Genomic DNA, 16,741 nt, shown 5'->3' with positions numbered 1-16,741 from the left:
CTGCAGGCAAGCACAAGCTCTGGGACACCCAGAGAAGGCATCAGTATCTCAGGGTTTTCCTCATCCCTTGTCACAATGTTTTCCCCTGCATTCAATAATAACCAAGTTTGTTCTCCTTCCTCCTGGTGTTGCTGATGTATTTGTAAAAGCCGTTTCTGTTCTCCATTACGGAATTGGCCAAATTCAGTTCCAGCTGGGCCTTTGCTTTTATTTCTCCCTGCACGCCCCAACAACATCCTCGCCATCCTCCTGTGGTGCTGCCCTTCTTCCAAAGGTGTAAATTCTGTGTTTTCCCGGAGTCCCAGGTAAAGCTTCCTGCTCAGCCGCTGTGCTTCCTAACCAGCTCGTCTTTGGGCACACGGGCACGGCCTGTTCCTGCCTGTGCCTACAAGGATTTCTCCCTGCAGAATGTCCAGCCTCTCAGGACTGCTCTGCCCCTCAGGACAGCGTCCCCAGGGAGCCTCTCAAAGAGCGTGGCTGGCCTGACTCCCCCTGGGCAGCCCCTCCAGCCTGGATGGAGCTTGTCCACACCGTGCTTGTCCGGCCCCAGCGGCTCAGAGCCTCCCCCGTGTTGTGCAGAGGGAGCTGGGAAGGTGAGATGGGCCAGGAGGGGATTGCCCTGCTGCCCCCAGCAGGGATCTGTTTCCCATGCCCTGGTTTTGGATCCCCTCCTCCTGCCTGCTGGCCACAGCCTTGGGCATCCTGTGCTTCTTGGGATGTGTCTGTCTGGGACATTTGTCCAATGGCTGCTTCAGAGGGGCTCCAGCAGTCCCTCTCCCTCTGCCACTCCTTATCTTTGCAATTCCCCCTTCAGCTCTGCCACTGGGCTGAGCAGAGCATGCACCTGGTCCTACCTCACCCAGGTGTTATTTCTGCCAGCCCCAGTGCCAGTGCCTGGCTCCAGCACTCCCTGTGGAGTTTTCCCATTCCAACGAGACCTTCCTGGATAGCTCTTTGGATATCTAAGGAAGAGGCTTTGCAGTAGTGCTTCTAAAACATCCCAAGGCCCCTGTAGCTTTCCAGGGTCAACACTTTTGTGTTCCAGATGTCTCCTGTGAGCACAAGAGCTCTGGGTGGGGAATGGGAAGGGGAATGGCCGGAGTCCTCCTGCAGAGGCCTCGGCACGGGTGTCCCCGTGGTGCTGGCTTGGAGCTGCACAAGCAGCATTGTCCCCTCTGCACCCCTGAGGTTTTCACCTCCTCCTTCCCTTTGCCCTCCCTCACTTCTGCCTGGCTCCCTGGCTGATGGTTGCATTGTTGAACCTCCTGCTGAAGGGCTGCTGTGATGGAGCAGAATCACATTCTCCAGGAGGTTTAATGGGCATGCATGAAAGGCACCTTGGTCGAATATGGCTCAGAAGAGGCTTAAAATAGTGTCCGGGTGTGTAAGTCAGGAAACACAGAGATCAGGGTGAAATTTCTCCATGGAAAGGGTGGTCAGGCCTTGGATGGGGCTGCCCAAGGAGGCGCTGGACTCCCCATGCCTGCAGGGGTGCAAGGGACAGCTGGAGGTGGCACTGAGTGCTGTGGCCTGGCTGCCAAGGTGGGGATCAGGCACAGGATGGACCCGCTGAACCCGGAGGTCTCCTCCATGGACAGCGACTCTGAGGCTCCGTGGCTCCGTGGCCAGGAGTGGAGGCCGCCCTGCCGCAGGCGCTGCCAGAGCCGCCCCGGCCCGAGCTGCTGGCCCGCGCGTTTCCCCTCAGGCCGGGGCGGCCGCTGCCGGAGGCGCTGCCCGGAGCCGGAGCTGCCTGTGCGGCGGAGCGGCCGCGCTTCCCGGCCGGGCCGGGGCGCCTGTGCGGGCGCTGCTTGCGGGGCCGTGCCGGCCTCGCCAAAGCTGCCCGCCGCTCCCTTTGCGCGGCGGTCGCTGCCGGTGCCGGCGCGCCGAGGCGGAGCTGCCGCCCCTCAGGCTGCCCGCGCTTCCCGCCATTGGCGCTGCGGCTCCCTCAGGCTCTGCCGGCGGCCATCCCGCCTGTGCCCGGCTTTCGGGAAGCTGCCCGCGCTCTCCCGGCGCCAGGCGGGCTTTGGCCCTGGCTGGATGCCGGCTGCCCACCAAAGGCGCTGTCAGCGCTCCGCCCGAGTGGAGAGGAGAGAAAAGGCAGCAAAAGGCTCATGAGCTTCCAGAAAGAGAGGGAGAGATCCCTCCCTGGTCATCACCCTCACGGACACAACGGAGGGAACTTGGGGATATTAATTACATTTATTACCAACAAAACCAGGGCAGGATAATGAGAAGCAAAAGCAATTTCAACAGCACCTGTAGCCCCAATGCCGTGCGAAAACTTGGCCACACAAACCCAATACAAATGGGAATGGCTCCACAGTGACAGAGAGCAGGCTTAGATCAAATGTTCAGGAGAAATCCTTCCCTGTGTGGGGGGTGAGGCCCTGGCACAGGGTGCCCAGAGCAGCTGTGGCTGCCCCTGGATCCCTGGCAGTGTCCAAGGCCAGGTTGGACGAGGCTTGGAGCAGCCTGGGATAGTGGAAGGGGTGCCTGTGCATGGCAGGGGTGGCATTGGATGTGCCTTTAGGTCCCTTCCAAGCCAATCCATTCCATGATTCCACGGATTGATGGCTCTGAGACAGAGTCATTTGGTGACACCATGGCCTGCGGGCTCTATTGCCACGCACCACCACAAGCATTGGTACAATGACACAGAAGGGAGCACTGTGACATTGGCAGCACCACTGTGACACAGGAACTGCCACAGCTGCACCTGAGGGCTGTGTCCCAGGTGACTGCAGCCAGTCCTGCCTCGCCATGGACCTGGTGCCGCGTCTCGTGCGCGCTCTGCTCCTGCTGGCCCTGCTGCTGGCAGTGGCTCCCTCGGCAGGAGTGGCCGAGGAGCTCTGCCCAGAGCCCTGCCGCTGCCCGGGCCATGGGCGGCTGAACTGCCGCCACACCGGGCTGGCCACCGTGCCCCCGGCCAGCCGCCGCCGAGCCCTGGCCGTCCTGTGAGTCCCGCGGCCCCACAGAGCCCTACAGCTGCCCCTCCTCGGCTCCCTGTGTCTGCAGAGCCCACCTGGGACACCCGGGGGACTCCCTGCCTGGGGACAGCGTGGGTTTGGGGGCCTGAGCTCAGCATGGGGGTGAAGCCAGTCTGAGCACGCTGTGCCTTCTCCAGGCAAAGCCCAATTCCAGTTCAGCAGCAAGGAAATGGGTTTTCCTGAGGGGGGACTGGGCCTTTTGTTTCTTTGCAGAGATTTCACTGGCAACTCCATTGCTGCTGTTGGAAAACAGGCCTGGAAGGACTACCCATGGGCTGAGACCTTGTAAGTGGCCTGCACCATTTCAAAAGTCAGGAGTTTGGGGATTTTCCATCCTTTGGTCTGGGGATGGGATCAGCAGCCCCCACACCACCCGCTTGCATCCTTTCCATTGGAATTCAAAGTTCGGTGGCTCTGCAAGGAGGGGTGTGAATCAGCCCAGCTTCCCAGTATGGCAAGAATTGCCATGAGCCTCTTGCAGCATCCCTGTGTGTGTCTGCCCAGGGATCACGCTGTGGTCACCTTCAGCCGGCCAGGAGCAAGGGCCTGCTGTGGCCAGGAGTGGGGACAATCCCTGCAGTGTCCCAAAGAGATGCTTCAGTCAAGCTGCTGCAGGAGATTTTCCCATGACAATGCCATTTGCTGCTGGCCAGCGGCCGCTGTCACAATGTCCCTGTGTCCCCTTGCAGAGTGCTCAGGGACAATGAGCTGCGGACAGTGAAGAGCCATTCCCTGGAGGGGCTGTTCCTGCTGAAGCACCTGTAAGCACCGGGCCCTGCCCATGGTGGGGGGCTCCTGCCTGGCCCTCGCTGGGGCCCTGCTGCTCAGCCCAGCCACGGGCATGTGGCCTTTGTCCGTGCTGGCATCAAGGCTGCTTAGGCAGCTAGATGCAACAGGGCAATTGGAAGTGACATTTGTTGCTCTAACTGGAACAGGGATTTGTCCTACAATGAGATCCAGACCATTGAGGAACGGGCTTTTGAGCCACTGCCTTTCCTGAAGTTTCTGTGAGTGATCAAGTTCCTTTCTGGGGTTTTTAGCTCTGTCTTTGCCTTGGGCACTCCAATTTCCTGTGCAAGAAAATGCTGCTGTTCTTTTGCCCTCAGTCCCTAACTCTGCCCTGCCCAGAGCCCAGCTGAGCTGCAGAGGTCAATGCCGATGGCTGGGCAGCCACGCCAGGGGACAGAGCCCAGCGGGGTTGTCCACACACAGCCATCAGGCAGCCAGTTCTTGCAGCCTTGGCTGCTTCCTGGAACAGAAAGAGAGTCAGCACGTGTGCCGCTCGCTTGGCCTCCTGGGCAGGCTACAAACACCGAGAAAGCAGCAGTTGCCTCCCTCTTCCACCTTGGATTTGCACCTTTCCTGCAAAGGGATCCTGCTTTGCCCCCTCTTTCTGTAGGGCAGGCCCGATTCCTGTGTGTGACCTCCTCTCTCCCCAGAAATCTCTCCGGGAATGGCCTCACGCGGATCCGCAGCGGCACTTTCCAGGCCTGGCATGGGATGCAGTTCCTCCAGGAGCTGTAAGTGGCCCCAGGGCTAAAGGCACGGCAGGGCGAGCCTCTGCAGGGTCCCTGGGCAGGAGCAGATTTGCCCTTGGGAAAGTCCTGATTGCGAGTGTGCATGTCAGCCAGGGAGCAGCAGGAGTGTGCAGCTGCAAAGGCCCTTTGCCCTGCCCTGCTCATCTCCTGCAAGGCTTCCTTGGATGGGCCCAGGCCGTGCCCACGTGCCCGGCACAGCCAGCTCACATCCTTGCCATCAGCCCTGACAGAGCTCTGTTGTTTCCCAGGATCCTCAGCCAAAACCCGCTGGTTGTGATAGATGACTCTGCCTTCTTCAAGCTGCCCTCAGTGCGCTCTCTGTAAGTATTGGCTCGTTTGGAGCAGATGCACAGAGAGCTGTGTCTCTCTCGAGTGCCCTGTTCTCAGGAGGGCAGCCCAAATGGGGCAGGAGCAAATCTGCCTGTGGGCCAGCCTGAGTCTGCTGGAGACACAAGTGGCCCAGCTGCAGCAGAGCAAGGCAAAGGCCAAGCAGTGCTGGTGTGTCCCCAGCTGCAAAGCAGCCCAGGAACTGGGACACAACCTTTCAGGGATTGAGAGAGCCCATGCAGGTCTGGGGCCGTGGAGCTGCTGGCAGGGCTCTGGGAATGAAGTGCACTCCTGCCAGCAGCTCCAGGCTCCTGCCCCCTCCAGGGACTCAGCTGCCCTCAGGGGAGAGCAGCAGGAGGTCGGGAGAGGGGCAATCCTTTCTGGTGGCATCTGTCTGCCACGGGAGCTGCAGGGTTGCCCTCCTGATTGCGAGGGGCTGGTTTAGAGCAGGGCGAGGCAGAGGGAAGCTGGGCTCCAGAAGGGCTGCTCTTGGAGCAGGCAGAAGGGGATGCCTCTGCCAACAGCACCACCATCGTCAGGGCCCTGGGCTTGCTGTCAGAGCAGAGTCCTGGCAATGTCACCAGAGAATTTCATGATCTCTTTGCAATGCCTGCAGAGACCTAAGTGCCACCCAAGTGACCCCGCAGACGCTGCTGCAGCTACTACAGACCACAGTGAGCTTGGAAACCCTGTGAGTGTGTGGGACTGAGCCCCAGCCGCCAGCAGGCTCTGAGTGCTGGCACAAGGGCTCTGCTGGGAAAACAAATCCATGTGCCACAAAACCAGAAGAAACCCAGTAAACTCAAGAATTGCTGTTTCCTTGTGGGAACGTGCCAAAACTCACCCGCTCAGAGGCAGAATTTCACCTTTTCGGGTGACTTGCTGCAGGTCTCTCAAAGCAGAGTTTGAACTCCAGGCGGGGGCATTTCTGTGTCACATGGTATTTTGGGAGCAGTTCCACTTTCCAGGTGAAAATCCCCTTTCTGATGTTTGGCATTGGGAGTCAGGGGCCTTTCCCAGATCTGTGGCACACAGTGAAGCACAAGCCCCATGCGTGGTACCCGTGTGTTCCCTGAGTCGGGCTCTGAGCCACAGAGTGGGTGGGCAGGTGTTCCTGCAATAATCCCCTCTTGTCTGCAGGCAAGTGCCCAAGGAGACGGCCTGCTGCCTGTGCCAGGAGCGTCCCCGGCCCGAGAGCCCCTGCAGGACCATCCAGTTCCTGTGCGAGAAGCTGTGCAGCAGCAGCGCCCCGCAGTGCGGTTGGTGTCCGGAGGGGCTGGGGGGAGCTCAAATCTGCCACTTCTCTTGAGCCTGGGGAGATGCTGCAGCACTGCCCCGTGCTGGGGGGCCTGATCTCCCCCTGGAGCGCAGGCCTTGGGCAAAACCCCTTGGGATGGAAAGCTCCTGGTGATTGTCCATATCTTGTGTGTCACATACTGTCTGGAGAAGGAACAGCTCACTGGACCCACCAAAGCTACGAATTTGCTACCCACAGCATGCCCCCAGGCAAGGAAAGCAGGAATGCCCTGTGTCCTTCCCTGGTGCTGGAAGGCGAGGTCTGCTCATAAACCCCCCAAATTCCCCTAACAGCCTGCTTTCTGTGCCACCCCACTGCCCACTGCAGGACAAAGGGCAGGGTCCGCACTGTGCTCTGCAGGGTGAACAGCAAGCACCGTCATGCCCTCGTTGGGCTGTGCAGGGGGAGCAAAGCACCGTCCTGCTGCTCCAGCTGGGCACAGGGCACAGCACATCCTGTCCACAGCAGGGCCAGGCTGCACTTGTGCAAACAGATACAGCCAGGTTGCCAAGGGCCCCAGGGAGCTCGCTTCTCTCACTGGCTCAGCCCCAGGTTTCCCACAGCACAGTCCCAGAGCTCTGGTGCCTTTGGGGAAGTTTTTCACGGTGTAAGAGCTTGAGCTGCTGCTCTTGGGAATGGCCCTGGAGCAAAGGAGTCCCTGGGCTTTCCTCCCCTGCCAGTCTGTGCCCCCATTGCAGCGCGGGTCCTTCCTCTGGGGTCTCAGGCTCTTCACTAGCTCCTGCAGAGCCACCCAAGCCTGCTCATCTGGAGCTGTGGGAACCTCTCCGACAGCAAAGCCATTCCCCAGGGATGTTTCCCTCCCATGCAAACAGAGCCCCAGGAGACACCTGGAAAGAGCCAGCTCTCTGCTCTGCTCCGAGGGGATAATGGCATGGATTGAAGGGCTCTGCTGCTCCCCACAACACATCCCCCACTCTGCTCTTGGGATGCCTAAACTTAGAGATGAGCTCCTGCTGCTCAGGGTAACCTCTGTGCCTGTGTCTGTGCCCAGCTGCTGATCTGCTCTCTTGGTGTTCTACAGTTCACTCAACTGTGCTGCAGACACGGGGAGAAGTAATGGACATGGAGCAACGCAGAGAGCTGAACACCAGCCCTGTGTTGATCCTCAAGCCCATGGAACCTTCACTGGGAGATCATGGAACTGCAACGCTTGTGGTTGCCCTGACCCAGAGCGCTGAGGGTGGTGTCAGCAGCCTGGATAGCTCCAGAAGAAATTCATATCCCCCTCAGCATCTCTTGGGGCACGAAGGCAAAACAAGTGCTGGTGACCTGAGGGCCAAGGTCAAGAAGAAGCTGCACAAGGCAGAAAGCATCAAGGCTGCAAGAATCACTGTCCCACACCAGCCCCAGCCTGCCAGGCTGAAGCATGTGGTGGAAAAGACACCCTCAAGCTGGCATCAAGAGAAGATGGAGTCACGTTTATACTGGCAAGGATTAAAGCCCTCAGCTGTAGCTGGTGGATTAAAACATGCTGACGATCCCTCCATCTCTGGACAACACAGAGATGAGGAGGAAGATCCAACTGCCAGGAAGTACCACGTCAGGACACACAAACGGCACAAGAAGAAGGACAGGCAGTATTGGGTTGGACATAATCCGCTTTTCTACCAGGTGCTGAGCCCTGTGAAAGTGGAGCGAAGGTCCAGATCTGCCCAGGGTCTAAACAGGGACGTGGATTTTCTCTCTGACCCGTTGGTTCAGAGCCACCCCGCTGTGAGCAGCAGACGAGGAGCCACGGCTGAAGAGAAGCATTCCTCCATCGGCGGCCACCTCCTGCTCATGCCTGACACCAGAGAGGAGGAAGACTCCATGCTCCTCCATAAACCTGTGAGACCCCGAAGTGCGGACCTTGCGCCAGTACTAAAAGACCTGGAAACCAATGCTGATCATCACCAGCAGTTGATGGAGGCACACAAAGGCCTGAAGACATTCATGGCCCACGTGGAGCGAGCCCTGAGGAGGGACTGCAGCCTGCCCCAGCTCAAGCAGGCCTGTGCCAAGATGGTCAAAAAGACCAGGCTGCTTCTAAAGGTGCTCCAAGAGAGGCAAGAGAACCAGGGAGCCTATGATCCAATGGAGCAGTGTCGTCAGCAAGAGAACATGATCATTCACATGGCCTTGGGGAAGGACAAGGGGCTCACAGGGAAGGTAGGAGAGCTGCTGGGCACTGCTGCATGTGTCCTTCTGGGCAAAGGAGAATGGAAGGAGCAATGCTCTTACCCACATATTCTTCCTTCCTTTCCTCACAGCAAAAACTGGAGGTTGTGGTGTACGTGATCACATTTCTGGTTTTGCTGTTTTTCTTCATCTTGGTTTTCCTGATACTGAAGTGTGTCTTCCACGTAAGTCAATATCTTGTTTGACACACAGCTGTCTGTCTTGTAGCTGGAGTGCCCAGGTGACGAGCCCCACGTGCCACTGCAGATGCCCCTGCATGTACTGGGTGCCCCAGGAGATGTTTTTCCAAGCCTGAAGCTTGTGGCAGCATCCCCAGCACTCAGCTCAGCAGGGTCCAGCCTGCCTGGGGGGAGCTTGTCCTGCCTTCTGTCCCAGCTCTCCCCAGCTTTGCTTTGCTCTCCTGCCTTCAGCCACACAGCAATGAGAGCTTTCACCCTCACTCCTGTTTGGCAGAATATTACAGGACAACTGATGTTGCAAATCTCCCATTTTCCTTCCCCAGAAGCGCTCCCGACAGAGTGAACTTGACTCCCAGCCTGGCCACCCCAGGAAATTGTTGCTGAGAAGGTAAGTCCTGCCCATGCCACCAAGAGTCTTTCCTGTGCAGAGCAGCTCCTCCTGGAGCCCCGCAGCCACGCAGGTGCCGCTGCCCAGGACTCCTCGGGCCGTGTTTCCGACACGTCGCGTTTGGGGGAGCCCTGGGAAAGCGGCTCCTGAGCGCCGGGCACGGCCAGGGGCTCCCAGCCCAAGCAGCCCTTCCCACGCCGGCGCTGGGATGGATGTCTTGGGCCCCGGGGCGCTCCCAAATCTCTGTGAGCACGAGCAGTCTCCTCTGCTGTGGCTCTGCCCTATTTTTCCCCGCTCCCTCCCCACAGTGGCTGCTGAAGAACTCACTCCCTTCCTCTCCAGCTGCCTTTTGCATGCAGGGCTCATTCCCTGGATTGCCAGCCATTGCCACCCCTGCTGGGGCTCACCATCTTCCTTGGGCTCAGCTGACACACCCCAGAGCAGGGAGAGGTGCTGGTACCTGCTGCAGCCCTCCCTGGCCAAAACCTCCCTGCTTAGGGAGCGGGAGCAGGGACCTCTGGCCATGGGATGTCCAGAAGCCTTTTTGTCCCCGTTCACCTCGCTCACTGCATTGCTTTGCAGCGTTGGAAATGCCCCTTCCCGACTGCTCCAGCGGCTGCTTCCCAGACAGGGCAGAGCACAGGCACCCCTGTTGCCCACAGCCTCCATCACCAGCTGCCTTCTCTTTTATGCCCATTTTCCCTTTCTGTTTTTTTTCAGGTTCTGTGCAAAACTGCCACAGAGAGGGAGGAAGGATAACAAGGAGGCACAGAATGTAGAGCAGCCTTTGCTCTACAGGGCAGAGAGCTCCTCCAAGTGTTGCCCCTGTTCCCAGGCTGTTCATGGAGCATCCCAGTGCTGTTCCCTGTTCAGCAAGTCTGAATTGCTGTGGATTCAACGCATCAGGGATGCCTATGAATCCCAGAGATAAGCATCCCGGAAACAGGCATAGTGTGAAGAAGTACGGTAGAAGACTTTCAAGAAGTTAATGGGATGCCACAATTGTTCACCTCCCATTTAGCTGAGGCCCTCCTTGGATGCTGCTTTGTTGGCTGTTTTTATTTCTTTAGATGCTTTTTCCTTGACTGTTATTTCTTGCTGTCACTGCTGAGGGAAGGCCCGAGGGTGCTGCAGGCAAGCACAAGCTCTGGGACACCCAGAGAAGGCATCAGTATCTCAGAGTTTTCCTCATCCCTTGTCACAATGTTTTACCCTGCATTCAATAAAAAACAAGTTGGTTCTCATTCCTCCTGGTGTTGCTGATGTATTTGTAAAAGCAGTTTCTGTTCTCCCTTATGGAATTGGCCAAATTCAGTTCCAGCTGGGCCTTTGCTTTCCTGCCTTTCTTCCTGCACGCCCCAACAACATCCTCGCCATCCTCCTGTGGTGCTGCCCTTCTTCCAAAGGTGTAAATTCTGTGTTTTCCCGGAGTCCCAGGTAAAGCTTCCTGCTCAGCCGCTGTGCTTCCTCACCAGCTCGTCTTTGGGCACACGGGCACGGCCTGTTCCTGCCTGTGCCTACAAGGATTTCTCCCTGCAGAATGTCCAGCCCCTCTGGACTGCTCTGCCCCTCAGGACAGCGTCCCCAGGGAGCCTCTCAAAGAGCGTGGCTGGCCTGACTCCCCCTGGGCAGCCCCTCCAGCCTGGATGGAGCTTGTCCACACCGTGCTTGTCCCGGCCCCAGCGGCTCAGAGCCTGCCCCGTGTTGTGAAGAGGGAGCTGGGAACGTGAATTGGGTAAGGAGGGGATTGCCCTGCTGCCCCAGCAGGGACCTGTTTCTATTGCCCTTGTTTTGGATCCCCTCCTCCTGCCTGCTGGCCACAGCCTTGGGCATCCTGGGCTTCTTGGGATGTGCCTGTCTGGGACGTTTGTGCAATGGCTGCTTCAGAGGGGCTCCAGCAGTCCCTCTGCCTCTGCCACTCCTTATCTTTGCACTTCCCCCTTCAGCTCTGCCACTGGGCTGAGCAGAGCATGCACCTGGTCCTACCTCACCCAGGTGTTATTTCTGCCAGCCCCAGTGCCAGTGCCTGGCTCCAGCACTCCCTGTGGAGTTTTCCCATTCCAACGAGACCTTCCCGGACAGCTCTTTGGATATCAAAGGAAGAGGCTTTGCAGTAGTGCTTCTAAAACATGCCAAGGCCCCTGTAGCTTTCCAGGGTCCACACTTTTGTGTTCCAGATGTCTCCTGTGAACACAAGAGCTGTGGGTGGGGGGTGGGAAGGGGAATGGCCGGTGTCCTCCTGCAGAGGCCTCGGCACGGGTGTCCCCGTGGTGCTGGCTTGGAGCTGCACAAGCAGCATTGTCCCCTCTGTACCCCTGAGGTTTTCACCTCCTCCTCCTCCTTCCCTTTGCCCTCCCTCACTCCTGCCTGGCTCCCAGGCTGATGGTTGCATTGTTGAACCTCCTGCTGAAGGGCTGCTGTGATGGAGCAGAATCACCTTCTCCAGGAGGTTTAATGGGCATGCATGAAAGGCACCTTGGTCGAATATGGCTCAGAAGAGGCTTAAAATAGTGTCCGGGTGTGTAAGACAGGAAACAGAGAGATCAGGGTGAAATTTCTCCATGGAAAGGGTGGTCAGGCCTTGGAAGGGGCTGCCCAAGGAGGCGCTGGACTCCCCATGCCTGCAGGGGTGCAAGGGACGGCTGGAGGTGGCACTGAGTGCTGTGGCCTGGCTGCCAAGGTGGGGATCAGGCACAGGATGGACCCGCTGAACCCGCAGGTCTCCTCCATGGACAGCGACTCTGAGGCTCCGTGGCTCCGTGGCCAGGAGTGGAGGCCGCCCTGCCGCAGGCGCTGCCGGAGCCGCCCCGGCCCGAGCTGCTGGCCCGCGCGTTTCCCCTCAGGCCGGGGCGGCCGCTGCCGGAGGCGCTGCCCGGAGCCGGAGCTGCCTGTGCGGCGGAGCGGCCGCGCTTCCCGGCCGGGCCGGGGCGCCTGTGCGGGCGCTGCTTGCGGGGCCGTGCCGGCCTCGCCAAAGCTGCCCGCGGCTCCCTTTGCGCGGCGGTCGCTGCCGGTGCCGGCGCGCTGAGGCGGAGCTGCCGCCCCTCAGGCTGCCCGCGCTTCCCGCCATTGGCGCTGCGGCTCCCTCAGGCTCTGCCGGCGGCCATCCCGCCTGTGCCCGGCTTTCGGGAAGCTGCCCGCGCTCTCCCGCCGCCAGGCTGTCTTGTGTGTTTCAAACACGTCGCATTTCCATGAGCCCCGGGAGAAGAAGTCTCGATGGAGAGCTCTGGGCCCGCCAGGGAAATCCTTTTTTGGGCAACCGTCTTCCTTGTCTCAGCTGAAATGACCCCGAGCTGGGATAGCACCTCCTGCAGCCCTCTATGGCCAAACCTCCTTGATTATTTTCCTCGGTATTTCGATGAAATATGTATACTAGTGTCTTTACAAATAATTTGTTGGGTTGAAAGTATGGTTGTTAGTGTCTTTGAAAAGGGTCCTAACGTCTCTGCTGTGATCTTCAAGCAGTGGGTTTGTTGCAGAGCCCAGACAGCTTGGTTCCTAAGATAGACAAGGCTCTGCACAAGGCTCAGTTTCTGAACTTTGGGATAAAACAATAGGTTCAATGTGGGATATGTGGTGGGCACTTTGGGAAGGCTGCATCTCGGGGTTCACTGTTGTTTGTCTCTGCCCCGATACAGGAAAAGGTGGTTCCGGGTGGTCGCACAGTGAAGGACAAGTCTGGACTCTCAGGTTTTCTGTCTTCAATCTTGTTTATTAATTCTTATCTACAATATTTTCTCTCTGCCCAGCCGAGGTCCGCTCAGCAGGACAGCCAAGTGCACTCTCCCCCGCCCACGGGACAGTTGTGTCTTTTATAGTAAAAATTACATCTATCATATTTACCTTTAATTCCTAATACTTTTCACCCTTCTTGAGAAGTGTACCTTCACCATGAACCAATCCAAAAGTGCCAACATCAGCACAGAAATTGGAAGACATTAAGAAGAAAGAAGAACCCAGGACCACGCCCTGAATCCTCCATCTTGTCTTCATGAACCCCCTGTACCTAAATTCTAAAATTTTTACTTCACCTTGCAAACACACTATTCACACTCTAAAACTTTCCATTTCCTCATACACAGATGTTTCATCTCTAGATGGATCAAAGTCAAGCCACCAAACACTTTTGGCAACATTCCAGGATCTCCGAGCCCCCCCCAAGGGTTCTCTCGGCGACTCTGGACATTCAGAGTGATGTGTTGAGTTCCCACAGCTGCACCTTCCCATTACCTTAGACAGTGGGGACAGGAAGAGGGCATCGTGTGGCCGGGCGTTTGGCACAAAAGGGTGGCTGAGTCCTCTGATACCCCCAGAGAGAAAACCCCGCAGGCGTGCGCCCCGGTGGACTCTCTCTCTTTATTCGAATAAAGTTGAAGGACTCCTCTGTCTTCTTTTTGGGTGTAAACCTCTGTCATTTGTGGATTTTCGTGACATTTTTCAGGTTGTCTGTAAAACTGCAACAGAGATGGAGGAAAAACAAGTACAGGGAGGGAGAGGGTGCAGAGCAGGTAAGGGCAGGGAGCAGATGCCAGTTCTGCTCCTCTGCGTGCACACCTGCCCTTCCTCAGCTCTCCAAATCCTTCCCTTCCATGGCAGTTTCCAGGGTTTACCTGAGCTCAGCGAAGCTGAATTGCTGTTGGTTCAAAACATCATCGATGTCCTTACTCAAAAAGAAGAATTGCAGAAACAAATGCAGAAAGAGAACACAGATGTCTCCCAGGAAGAGATACAATGTGAAGAACTTGAGTGAGGGGAGGAGGACAGATGCCCACACTTCTTTTCCAGCTCCTGCAACTATATAGGCATTGCCAAAACTTTCCTTTGATTCTAATCCCTGACTGTTATTCCCTTATCTATTTCCTTGGATCCCAGTTCTTGCCTTGGAGGCTATTTCCTTCCTGATATTTCTTTGACTCTCATTGAATGTTACTTCCTTCACAGTTCTTTCCCTGGAGGTTATTTCCTAATAAATTCTGGTTTTGTTCAGCACGAGTGTCCTGTGAGTGGGGAGAAATATTTGTGTATGTTTCAGGGCTGTGCACATGTTTTTGTGTGTATGTGTGTGTGCTTGTGTGTCTGGTGCCAGAAGCTGGACTCACTTTTGACCTGGCAAGGATTAAACCCCTAGGATGGAGCTGGTGGATCAAACCCCACTGATGATGAAAACCCCCTTGAGCTACAGTTTTCCTTGTTACTCCCCTTTTTGCTGATGTATTTGTAAAAGCAGTTTACAAAAACTCTCTCTTGCTGAGTTGTTTAGCTTGAACAAAAGGAGGCTCAGGGGTGACCTTCTGGCTCTCCCTGAGATGAGGGGCAGCCTGGAGTGCACTTGGGCTCAGAGAGCAGGGACAGGAGGAGAGAAATGGCCTTGAGTTGTGCCAGAGAGGTTTAGGCTGGCCTTTAGGAAGAATTTCTTCACAGAAGCATTAAACATTGGAATAGACTGCTCAAGTGGTGGAGTCCTGTCTGATGAGGTGCTTGAGACACGGCTGGCTGTGGCACTCAGTGCTCTGGGCGGGGGGACAAAGTGGGGATGGACACAGGTTGGACTCGATGATCTGGGACGGCTTTTCCGACCCCATTAACTCTGTGATTCTGTTACCATGGCTGGAGCCTGCCCTGCCCCAGCTGCTCAGTCTCTGCCAGGGCCTCCCCACCCTCACAGTGAGGAATTCCTTCTCAATATCCCATCTAACCCTGGGGAAGCCACTCCCCGTCATCCTGTCCCTCCAGCCCTTGTCCCAAATCCCTCTCCAAATCTCCTGGAGCTCCTTGAGGCCCCGGAAGGGACTCTGAGCATTCCCTGGAGCTTCTCCTCTCCAGGTGAACACCCCCAGCTCCTCCAGGCTGGCTCCAGAGTGGAGGGTCTCCAGCCCTCAGAGCAGCTCCATGGCCTCCTCTGCACTCCAGCAGCTCCACGTCCTTCCTGTTTTGGGGACCCCAGGGCTGGAGGCAGCTCTGCAGGTGGGGTCTCACCTGAGCAGGGCAGAATTCCCCCCTCACCCTCTGGTCACACTGCTGAGGATGGTGAAAATTTCATATTTTGATGCATTTATAAGCCAATAGAATATAGAAATGGCCCCAGCAGGGATTTACCTTCACAGAGGCCAGGTTCCCTGGTCACCCCCTTATGAATCACCATATCTTCCCACTTGGAGTTCTCCAAGTCCTGTGTCCAGACCCTGGATTTTGCTTTACCTTTGCCTTTGTGGTTCAAGTTCAGCCACAGCCAGGTGATTTCTCCTGTGGCAAATCACCCTTTTGCTCTCTGTATTGTTAAACAGGCTACATTTCTCTCATTTCAAGAGAGATCTCACATCATTCCTGTGGCTCATCCCCGAGCTTTTCTTTTCGCAAAGCGAGGTCAAAATACCTGGGCAGGAGTTTGTTATGAAATAAGATACCCCCTTCTCTTCATGATTTGGTAAGCTTGGTGCCCTTTCCCATTGCTTGATCTGCCTCAGATGTTCATTCATTACCAGGTTACAAAATCTTATTTTATTTAATGGAAAACATGTTTGAAAGTAGAAAGAACCTTTGTTTTACATAATGTTAATGCCCCAACTACTTGGGGTTCGACAGCTGTGGTTCACAAGGCTCTTGTGGCTCAACACATTTATTACAAGACTTATTTTTTTTCTTCTTAGGGAAATACTTTCCCTGTGCCTGTGCAAATGAGTCCCACAGCTACTCCTGCTGGTAAGACACCTTCCACCTCCAGTTCTCTCAGAGCAACTCTGGGCTTTACATGGGTTCCTGCAGGGAGGGTTCATTCCTTTTGTTGTTCTGGAAGTGCTGCACACGTCTGATACTCTGTCTAAATAATCCTGCAGCCCTGCTAGTTCCAGATATAGCTGACCTCAATAAGCTGACAGGAAAACACCTCATTTCCAAAACCAGCATTTATTTTGGGGCTTAATTTTAGTAGCATTTAGGTTTATTGCCCATTTCTGTTGCTGTTACGTATTTGGAGGAGAAGCAGACATTGGATGTGACGCACATGGTGTCTCGTAACATTAAACTTTCACCCCTAATAAAACACTGCAAAATTTTTGGAAATTATGAAGACAGAGCTGCTTTAATTCAGTGGCATCATTAAAACTGAGATCAAACAAAACATCTTCTTTGAGGTCAAACTGTTCCAGAGACAATTCATTGGCCTGGGAGAGAATTCAAGTGTAAATTCTTCTCTACAACATGTTTTAATTTCATCCCTATGCACATATTTTTGTCATATATAAGGGGCAGCTTCCCCAGAATTTACCACTTGGAAATGTTTCTGCTTTGGGAGGACTGACTGACATCACGAGGCAATGAGCCAGGACACCCAGCCACTCTCACCCCAAGTAAGTCCTTCCAAACTCCTGTCTGTTCCCCTTTCCATCGGGCTGGACGGTGCCTTGTGGAGGGCAGGTTCTGAATTCCCTCCCACCCTGTCCCAAGGGAAGTGGGCAGGCAGGGAGCTGGGGGATGGTTCTGCAGGAGCAGAGCTTTCTGTTTGACTCTGCTGCTCCCCTCCCTTGGGGCAGTACTGGTCAGTCAGCTCTCTGTGGCTTTGGAAGGGGGTGGAGAGCAGGGCCTGCAAGGGGGAGTGTGGAGACACAGCAAACCAGTAGAAATCCCATCTTCTCAACTGACAAACAAAAAAATCTGATGGGTATTGGTTGTGTCACACCCTAAAATGCTGGGGTTTTGCTGCTGCTCTTCAGTAAGGATCCATGCCCAGGGACAGCAGGTGACTCAATGTCACCACAGGGAACAGGGTGTCACAAGGGTGGGCAGACACTGCTCCAGGCAAACTGCAGGAGGAGTCAGAGCCACGGAATAGC

General features: G+C 56.0%; 1 protein-coding gene and 1 long non-coding RNA gene across 2 annotated transcripts; both read left to right on the top strand.

Moving 5' to 3' along the window:
* Nucleotides 1–6,675: 6,675 nt before the first annotated feature.
* LOC135286514 (uncharacterized) lies at nucleotides 6,676–11,940 on the top strand. Its single transcript, XM_064399606.1, has 5 exons — nucleotides 6,676–8,318; nucleotides 8,420–8,512; nucleotides 8,851–8,915; nucleotides 9,636–9,690; nucleotides 11,635–11,940. Exons 1-5 carry the CDS (start codon nucleotides 7,227–7,229, stop codon nucleotides 11,938–11,940), a joined length of 1,611 nt encoding a protein of 536 aa, XP_064255676.1. The 5' UTR covers nucleotides 6,676–7,226.
* Nucleotides 11,941–12,003: 63 nt separating this feature from the next.
* LOC135286854 (uncharacterized) lies at nucleotides 12,004–13,898 on the top strand. The gene is made up of 2 exons (XR_010350856.1): nucleotides 12,004–13,420; nucleotides 13,509–13,898. It is a non-coding gene; the product is annotated as an uncharacterized LOC135286854 (long non-coding RNA).
* The last annotated feature ends 2,843 nt before the right edge of the window (nucleotides 13,899–16,741 follow it).

This window comes from Passer domesticus, chromosome 27 (assembly GCF_036417665.1).
Source record: "Passer domesticus isolate bPasDom1 chromosome 27, bPasDom1.hap1, whole genome shotgun sequence".
NCBI lineage: Eukaryota > Metazoa > Chordata > Aves > Passeriformes > Passeridae > Passer > Passer domesticus.
This window is presented reverse-complemented; position numbering and strand designations above follow the sequence as displayed.

Bases quoted from the DNA above. Each gene is read 5' to 3' on its own strand.
- LOC135286514 (XM_064399606.1), top strand. From the start codon at position 7,227: ATGGACATGGAGCAACGCAGAGAGCTGAACACCAGCCCTGTGTTGATC. The intron at 8,916-9,635 runs GTAAGTCCTGCC...GTTTTTTTTCAG, and splicing joins AGGAAATTGTTGCTGAGAAG to GTTCTGTGCAAAACTGCCAC. The intron at 9,691-11,634 runs GTAGAGCAGCCT...CTGAACCCGCAG, and splicing joins ATAACAAGGAGGCACAGAAT to GTCTCCTCCATGGACAGCGA.